Here is a 9,947-nt window from a genome sequence, read left to right as displayed (position 1 = left end):
TATCATATTATTAAATTCCTATTCTTCATCATTCTGCTTTACTTTAACCAAATTGGTTATAGTAAAACACAGTGCTAAATTGCTATGTAAATGTCATTTATCATATTATTAAGTGTTTCCTATTCTTTATCATTGTGTTTTACTTTAACCAAATTGGTTATAGTAAAACACAGTGCTAATTGCTATGTAAATGTCATTTATCAAATTATTAAATGTTTCCTATTCTATATCATTGTGTTTTACTCTAACCAAATTGGTTATAGTAAAACACAGTGCTAAATTGCTATGTGAATGTCATATATCATATTATTAAATGTTTCCTATTCTTTATCATTGTGTTTTACTCTAACCAAATTGGTTATAGTAAAACACAGTGCTAAATTGCTATGTAAATGTCATATATCATATTATTAAATTCCTATTCTTTATCATTCTGCTTTACTTTAACCAAATTGTTTATAGTAAAACACAGTGCTAAATTGCTATGTAAATGTCATTTATCATATTATTAAATGTTGCCTATTCTATATCATTGTGTTTTACTCTAACCAAATTGGTTATAGTAAAACACAGTGATAAATTGCTATGTAATGACATTTATCATATTATTAAATGTTTCCTATTCTTTATCATTGTGTTTTACTCTAACCAAATTGGTTATTGTAAAACACAGTATATTTTACCTCAACAACATCGCCGCAAAATTGTTTATACGTTTATTTTGATTGGCTAACTAAAGTACGGTCTAATGAATATTGATATCAGAAGATTCCCTAGCTTAGTGAAAAAGTTTTATTACCAAAAATATGCTGATTACGTCACTACCGGAAGTTGTAGTCTAGCATGATGCAGACGCAATTGATTATGTACGTTTGTTAAACATATAAAAAGCTGTAAATTACCACAAAACGACAATAGGAAAGAATTCAAAGAAATGCCCTACGTGTTCAAAATCATTGTTTTAATATAGTCTGTATGTATAACTAACAATTGACCTTGTGGAAGAGCGTATAAATTTAATTTAAAGTAAAACATGATTTACTCGCCAATTTGGTATTGGATATATAGCTCAAAAAATCCAACGACATCAAACTACAGAGGGCGACAAGTATGGCAAGCCTTCGCTGCCTTGTGGAAAAGTATTAAACTTACAGTACCTTATTCACTATTTATTAGTATTATTGAGTAACGGTACAATGCCAATTATTGTACACTATAGGTCTTAAAAGTTGCCCAATCCAGACCGACCAAAAAATGTTATCAAACCTTCATTACTCTTTCTTTAGTTCAAAATTGCAAAAATGGAAAATATTCTATAGTGCCCTCTATTATTTCAAATTTGGCCATAGCTAATTTACTATACTACTATGAAGTCCATGCTAAGTTATCTACCAATCTAGCCCAGTTTTATTTTTTTAGCAAGTGATAATTATATATTTCATAAACAATCAGCTAAAAAAATCCGATGATGCTGTGCTTATGCATGGAGAGAAATAGGTAGTTACTGTTACTAAATTTTATTTCTCCCCATGGCTATGCAACATCACATATATTTAGACCATATCATGTTAGACTTATTTTGTAATAATGCCTGTAGCTGTTTAAATTTCCTTTACATGAGTTAATTAAACACTTGACAAACTAAAAACATTTAGTACGGTAATGCATTAAAATGTATTCGTAGTGTAGTTTTTTTCAGTAGTTTTTTCATACATAAGTTGGGGACCTCTTATGTGAAAGATAGCCGAACTACTTCCTAAATAACTAAACTTAACCCTCTAAATAATCTCTCTCACTATAAAGTAAAAATGAGTTGCACATGAGATTCGAAGCCCATTTGCATTAGGGAGTTACAAAATAAACATGAATATTCATTAGTTATATCCATAAGGTGTGACGTAAGAATTAAGCTAATTACAATTCGCTAATGCAATGTCAAGCCGCCTCCTGTAGTCGAGCCGTCTGTGTAGTCAAGAGGACTGTGGACATGTCGATGTATGGGGTTCGAATCCCATGAGCAACGTCTTTTCAATTTATAGTGGGAGGGAGAGCGAGATTATTTACATGGTTAGGGGTGGTTTTTTTTGTCAACCGCAGTATGCTTTGCGTGTCAAATTTCCAAATGATTCCGTTGAATTATCTTGAATATAAGTGCCTAAAGGCGCGGCGTGAGAACCGAAATATCATACAAGCTATGGTGAGAATGTTTACTACCGAGTATATAATACTAGTGAAAGTGATTTTCTGCTAATATAATTAACATTTCAATTCAAATTTATTTTCATAAGATACATTATTAACATAATAATAAATAAATTTGAATTGAAATGTTAATTATATTAGCAGAATATCACTTTCACTATTATATACTGTAATCGGTAGTAAACATTCTCACCATAGCTTTTATTCTTAAACAGTGATTTTTTTCACATGATATTTCGCCTTTAGGCACTTATATTCAAGTTAATTCAACGGAATCATTTGGAAATATGACACGCAAAGCATACTGCGGTTGACAAAAAAAACACCCCTAACCATGTAAATAATCTCTCTCTCTCCCACTATAAATTGAAAAGACGTTGAGAGAGTTTTTTTTAAGTAGAATGCACTTATGCTGGAGAAACTTAAATAAGACCAGAGGGCTTTGAGGAGAAGAAAAAAAAATCAAAAAAGTATATACAGTAATTATAATAAATGTTTCAAAAGTAGTCAATACAAAAATAAAAAATAAATAACGGGAAAAAAGAAAAAGAAAAAACAATTCAGCTACATCAGCACAACAAGACACAGGACAAACACACATGTCCCTATACGACAAAAACTTCCCCCTCCAGTACAATACTAAAAAAGACACAAAAAAATAAAATCATGGATGTCTGACGGCTTGCTCAAATCTATAAAATAGGCCTATAAGCAGAAATTATATGCCAAATTTCTTCACCGTCCGACTCCCATAAATGAAAAAGCTTATAAACTATACCGCAATAAATTGAATTCTGTAATCAAAATTTCTAAAGCTAATTACTTCCAAAATATATGTCACAAACATAAAAATGATATCAAGGCAACTTGGAAGACAATTAATTCTCTGATTAACAAAAACAACAGCAATCAACAATCCAATACTCCCTTTAACTGCGATGGCGAATTGACCGAAGATCAGGAGAAAATTTCTAATGCGTTTAATAAATACTTTGTCGAAATTGGCCCCACCCTTGCAAACCAAATTCCCCGTGTTACCAAATCATTCAAAGAATTCTTACCAAATCCAAATCCAAATTCAATATTTCTTAACCCAGTTGATGAGTCTGAAATAGTCAAAATAATAACCTCTTTTGAAAAAAATTAATCTCCAGGTATTGATGACTTTCATACCAAGGCCATTAAATACATTGCTGACCTGATTTCCCTCCCCCTGTGTCATATTTTTAATCTTGCTTTATCCAGCGGTGTGTTCCCAGAGAGGATGAAGCTAGCGCGCGTTACCCCTATATACAAATCTGGTCCTAAATCTGATCTCTCTAATTATCGACCCATCTCCATTTTATCCATTTCTTCAAAAGCCCTGGAAAGAGTAATTTATGACCAAATATTTTCATTTATTACCAAATTCAACTTACTTTTCAACAGACAATACGGTTTCAGAAAGGGACACAACACGTCAATGGCTCTCATCGACCTGACAAATAAAATTATAGACGCTTTCGAAAACCGCCATCTTGCAATCGGCATTTTCATAGACCTTTCCAAGGCTTTTGATACTATTGACCACAGTATTCTTCTACACAAATTATCTCACTATGGAATCCGTGGATCAGCAATTAATCTCTTAAATAGTTACCTCTCCAATCGTGCCCCCAATGTACCAAATACTCTCACTCCATATCCACTTTTAGTCCTATCACATGCGGCGTCCCTCAAGGATCTCTACTTGGCCCCCTCTTATTTATTCTATACATCAATGATATTCACTTCTCTTCAAAGCTCCTAAATTTTTTCCTTTATGCTGACGACACTACAGTAGGCTACTTTATTCTAACAAAAATGTCCAATCCTGATTCAATACTGTAAACTCCAATTTGATCAATTTGTCCCAATATTTTGCAGCTAATAAACTTTCTCTTAATCATAAAAAATGTAGCTTCATCCTTTTTGGGACCCCACAACTATTAAAATCTATTGACTTATCAGCCAACAAAATTACCATTGACAACCAGGATATACCTTGTGTACAATCAGCTAAGTTTTTAGGTGTAGTTATGGACAGCAATCTAACGTGGAAAAATCATATTAAAGAAGTATAGAGAATAAGACTTCCAAAAGCGTTCGTATCATATCTAGGTTATCCTCATTTGTACCCCTTAATATTCTTCGAACCCTCTACTGCTCCCTCATTCTTCCCTACTTGAGCTACTGTAACATTGTCTGGGCCAATACTTACGTATCCAACCTCAGTAAACTGCAAATTATTCACAAGAAGGCTATCAGGATTATATCTGGCGCTCCACCGCGGTCCCATTCTTCCCATTTATTTTCCAAACTTAATCTCCTCAAACTCATTGATATAAACTTAATGCAACAAGGCAAATTTGTATTCTCTGCCCTGCATTCCACTTCTCCAAATCATTTAAACAATATGTTTATTCCGAATTTTTCTATTCACAATTACCCTGCACGTTCTAGAACTGATATACACATACCTATCCACAACACCAATTATTTTCAAAACAGTATTAGATACTCCGGTCCATCAATGATGAACAGTTAACCACCCCCAATTACAAATGCTGTTTCAATTTCTTTATTTTCCATTAAATTAAAACAACACCTAATGTTAAACTATTAAAAAGACAACGATCGAATGTCGCAATTTGATTTATGCTGCTGAACATTGATCTTCTGTGGTTTTTGAGTTTTATTTTCTGATTCTACAATTTTATTGATCTATTTTTTTAGATTTATTTATTTATTTAATTATTTTTTTTGTCTTGTTTGTTTCTCTTAATTTCCACTCTTATTTTATTTTCCATTTTATTTGCATTGGCATACCCAGCACAAGATTTCCTCATCTTCTCGGGATTATGCCTTCCTCCATAGCCAATTTTCTTTAATTCACTTTTCTTTTGTATATCCAACAATCATCTATTTCATTTTTAATATACCTTACCATTTCTGTTTATTATTTTGTATTGTATTGATATGGAGGAAAATAAATGTCTTTTGAAATGAAATGAAATGGCAATAGGGACGAAGACGCTGGACAAAATATATACAGTTTTCATGTTTCAACTTTTAAAAATAATATAAACAATTGTAGTGTAGACCTATTATCACAATTCCTGTATGTTTTTATTTTCATCTGCTCTTTTATATTAGCGTTGGTCCGGCTGCTCTTAACTCTGTTAAGAATTAGTTATAATTTCATTATCAACTATTAAAAAAGTATTCCATAATAATGATAAAGAAGTAACTTCGAAATCAATATAATTTTTTGATTTGAGAAGACCGACGACTCATGCGGTTAGGACACGCTACTATTCCTCAACACAGTTGTTATTTTGTGATAGATTCAGGCGACGACCGACAACACATCAGTAGAGGAGACCTACGTACCGTATCAGTCCTATCCTAGATCCTTAAAAAAGCTGAACCCGCACACCGACCGAATATGTTTATCAATGATGACGCTGCGGCTTGGACATCACATCTATTTGTATACAATGTAGGCCTATTAGTATGTTTACTGTGTTAATGCTTGTAGCTCTTTTGCACACACACAAAATCAACCCTAAGTATTTTTTGGCGCTTTGCGAATATTAATAAAATGTATTCTAAATGCGATTGTAAATGTTTTTTGTTACACCATGGAAGTATGTATAATAGGTTCATGGTTACACGCCACTAACGTACATCATTTATTCTTTCTGAACATTGTCGACATTTGTTATTCCTTAGCGAAGCGTGAATCTATTAAAACATCAATTCATACTGCTCATTATTATGTTTATATTTGGACGCGTGGAAATTCCAAAACTACCAGAGATATAATAGTACAGTATTACAACAATCTGCCCTGCATTTGCTAACGGTGACTTTGGAAGTAAGGTAGGTAAAGTGTTAAATTAAATATCTATTTGGCCTATATAAATTGTATTAATATTCTTAATTATTTTGTCCTCAAATAAATGATATTATATACACAATATTATGACATTTGTATTAATTTTTAGTAGAACTCATTGACTACAAAAAATTGACCAAGCATGTAGATAGAATTTTTCTGTATTTTATCACTTCTTGATATTAATTGACTGTAGTTTGTTCATATTTAGGGAGAAGGTATTAAATTATGTCACTAAGTACAGTCAAAACCATAAACGTCTCCTATGAATAAACTCTTCCCACTAAAGCACTCCCGAACAATAAACGCCACGGGCGTTTATTCGAATAAATACAGTAGTACAGCATATCACAGGCAATGCTATTAATTGCCATTCATTACACAATACATTTAGTTATGTACAATCACATAAAACAAAATTAAACAACAAATAAAGTTAAGTTATATTTATTTTCCAGTTACAGTATTACCAAGCTAAAATGGGAATTTTTGTGAGCCAGCCGCAATACATTAAGACAGAACACCTGGGAAGTGGTGGCTTTGGCGATGTGTATAAAGCGATCAACTCTATAAATGGAGAAGTTGTAGCCGTGAAGACATTTAAAGACTCTAGTAAGTATGCTGCAGTTCAAAACGAGATTGATGCCCTAAATATCGCAGCCCATAAAAATGTTGTACAGTTGAAAGGCCACTACATAGATAATGAAACAAACGAAATATGCATGGTTATGGAATTCTGCCCACAGAATAACATTGAACACTTCATTGAAAACAACCCCTCTCATCGTGTGCCGCGCGTTGGGTTCCTTCAAGATATAGCATCAGGCATAGCATATATACATGGACGCAATATCGTACACAGGGATCTGAAACCAGCCAACATTTTGGTTACTTATGATGGTGCCCGACATATCGCGAAGCTTGCAGACTTTGGGATTGCAAAGATTATGACGACACATCAAGATAGAAAACAATGGGGAGGAATGTACGCTCGCACGAAGATTGGCACTGCTCCATACATGGCCCCAGAAGTCCTTAGCGAAGACAACACGCGCTACGGTCTTAAAGTCGATATTTTTAGCATGGGACTTGTGTTTTGTGTTATATATGGACTAAAGGAACGTGTTGAGAAAGAATGTATTGGTGCCAATTTAAATGCGAGCATTCAATATCAGTCCGTGGCGAACGATATAATATGTAAAGGAATAAAGAAAGACCGCTTGCGAATATTGATTACAAGAATGATCCAGTTTGATCCCAATTCCAGACCAGACGCAGAGGGTGTTAAGAAATCCGTTATGTCACTTGAGTAATAAGTTACACATATCAAAACATGATGATTGATTTGTTGTATTTCTTAATCGTCATTTTCAGAATGTTTATTATCAACATTTGCAATCAAATTGACAATAACTCTGTTTATCTGACGATATAAAGTTGCAGGAATTTCAATATTTGCAATTAGAAAAATATAAACAGAAAATTCAAAGATCAAGTTTAAAAATTTACTTTTCGAGTTCTATGTTTTCAATTCATTAATTTCAAAATGTTTGCGCTTCACCATGCAGAAATAAATGAATAGAATGATGATAAAATGATCTCAATAACAATTAAAATAACATTGATAATTAATTAACTTGTGCTCAAGCAAACACAAAACCGAGATTAGCAGTGGACGTGATGGCAAACAGGCCGAACTGGTCTAATGACGTAAAAAATAAACGTAAACATATGATTCTGGACTGAAATTTCTTCCCACAATTTTCACTTGCAAACAGTTTGGACTCAAGTCTATTAAATCTTTATCATGTTCAATTTTGTCCAGAGTCTTATCAATTCATAAGATGGTGCAACATTTTCTATGGACTTTGCCTCTGCTATATCGCCGTCACCCATTGCTGTTTTCAATATTTTGGGAAAATTGAAATAAAATAGATGTACTGTAACTGATTGCGTCTCTTCTTTGTGTATTCTCAAATTTGTATTATTTTTAAATTTCCCCCCACAATGTTCACACTCATTATAAGGTCTCAGCTGACTGTGTGCATTAATGTCATCTTTTTTCCAGTGTTTACATTAAAATTGTTTTCTGTTTTTTGTGTGTAATTCTCAAATGTGAAATTAAATTTGTACTATGTTTATATTTCTTCCCACAATATTCACATTTCATATGGTATCTCAGATGTGTGTACAATCATATGTGATTTCAAATGTTCATTACGTTTAAATTTCTTCCCACAATGCTTACTTTCATAGGGTGTCTCCTGTGTGTATTCTTAAATGTGCTTTCAAATTTCCACTTTCTTTAAATTTTTCCCCACAATGGTCACATACAAATGATGTCTCAGCTGCATGCATTAACATTATATGTGATTTCAATAAATCATTATTTTTACATTTTCTCCCACAATGCTCACATACAAATAGTGTCTCAGATGCGTGCATTAACATTATGTGATTTCAAAGAATCATTGTGTGTACAGTTTTTTCCACATTATTTACATTCAAAATTTGTCTGTAGGTCTTCTTTGTGTATAATTCTCAAATGTGATTTCAAGTGTCCTTTACGTTTAAATTTTTTTCCACAATGTTCACATTCAAATGGCGTCTCTCCTGTGTGTATTCTTAAATGTCTTTTTAAACTCCCACTTTCTTTGAATTTATTTCCGCAATGTTCACATGTAAATGGCCTCTTCTCACTTGTGTGTATACTTAAATGTAATTTTAATTTTGATGCAAGTCTAAATTTCTTCCCACAATGCTTACATTCATAGGGTGTCTCTCCTGTGTGTATTCTTAAATGTGCTTTCAAATTTTTATTTTCTTTAAATTTCTTTTCACAATGTTCACATTCTAATGGTTTAGCTCCATCTGTAGGTATTCTCAAATGTCTTTTCAATTCTTCATTACCTTTAAATTTTTTTCTACAATGTTTACATTCATAAGATGATGGAACATTTGTCAGGGATTTTTCCATCGTCATTGCTCCTCCATTTGATTCATTGTTTTCAATATTTTGAATTATATAAATGGGAAAATTGAAATAAAGCACCTGCTGTGATTGATTAATTGGTTGTTTCTCTCCTGTGTGAATTGTCAAATGTGATTTCAAATTTGTATTACTTTTAAATTTTTCCCCACAATGCTCACATACAAATGATGTCTCAGCTGCATGCATTAACATTATATGTGATTTCAATGAAACATTATTTTTACATTTTCTCCCACAATGCTGACATACAAATGATGTCTCAGCTGCATGCATTAACATTATATGTGATTTCAATGAATCATTATTTTTACATTTTCTCCCACAATGCTCACATACAAATGATGTCTCAGCTGCATGCATTAACATTATATGGGTCATTCCATCTCAGATCACCCAATGAGTTAAACCCTACCTCTTCCAATTTTGATGAAATTTGGTATATGGGTGATTCATAGCAATTAAAGCCAAAATATCAAATTTTAACTTTATCGGACCAACGGTTTTTAAGATATCGCAATTTCACTTTTCGGTTTTTACGCAAAAAAGGGCGCGTCCGCCACGTTTCAAAGAGCTGTATCTCGGGAACTATAGGTTCGATTTTAAAAGCAAAGGTATTTTTGTAAAGGGGAGACCATAAGGAATCTAAATATACTAATTGTGTGTGTTTTATGTTAATTTTAAGTTGAATAAAACTTTGACATATATTTTGACCTTGAAATTGACCCCGTGGAACACGCCCGTTTTGTTGGTGACTATCATGAAAAATGTAGCCCTACGTGTCAACTACAACATATAAAAAAATTGGAGGGGTTTTTTTTCTTTGTTTCCATGAAA

General features: G+C 32.7%; 2 protein-coding genes across 2 annotated transcripts; one reads left to right on the top strand and one right to left on the bottom strand.

Moving 5' to 3' along the window:
• The first annotated feature begins 6,018 nt into the window (after positions 1–6,018).
• LOC140054751 (serine/threonine-protein kinase ULK3-like) lies at positions 6,019–8,067 on the top strand. The gene is made up of 2 exons (XM_072099833.1): positions 6,019–6,105; positions 6,580–8,067. The coding sequence occupies exon 2, from the start codon at positions 6,601–6,603 to the stop codon at positions 7,432–7,434; it is 834 nt and encodes a 277-aa protein (XP_071955934.1). The 5' UTR covers positions 6,019–6,105; positions 6,580–6,600; the 3' UTR covers positions 7,435–8,067.
• On the bottom strand, positions 8,037–9,587 carry LOC140055521 (uncharacterized). The gene is made up of 3 exons (XM_072100861.1): positions 8,624–9,587; positions 8,456–8,469; positions 8,037–8,385 (listed from the first exon to the last, which is right to left on the bottom strand). The coding sequence occupies exons 1-3, from the start codon at positions 9,489–9,491 to the stop codon at positions 8,281–8,283; spliced, it is 987 nt and encodes a 328-aa protein (XP_071956962.1). The 5' UTR covers positions 9,492–9,587; the 3' UTR covers positions 8,037–8,280.
• Between the last annotated feature and the right edge of the window lie 360 nt (positions 9,588–9,947).

The sequence above is a fragment of the Antedon mediterranea genome, chromosome 7 (assembly GCF_964355755.1).
Source record: "Antedon mediterranea chromosome 7, ecAntMedi1.1, whole genome shotgun sequence".
NCBI lineage: Eukaryota > Metazoa > Echinodermata > Crinoidea > Comatulida > Antedonidae > Antedon > Antedon mediterranea.
This window is presented reverse-complemented; position numbering and strand designations above follow the sequence as displayed.

Coding starts and splice junctions, on each gene's coding strand:
- LOC140055521 (XM_072100861.1), bottom strand. CDS start 9,491: ATGACCCATATAATGTTAATGCATGCAGCTGAGACATCATTTGTATGT.
- LOC140054751 (XM_072099833.1), top strand. CDS start 6,601: ATGGGAATTTTTGTGAGCCAGCCGCAATACATTAAGACAGAACACCTG.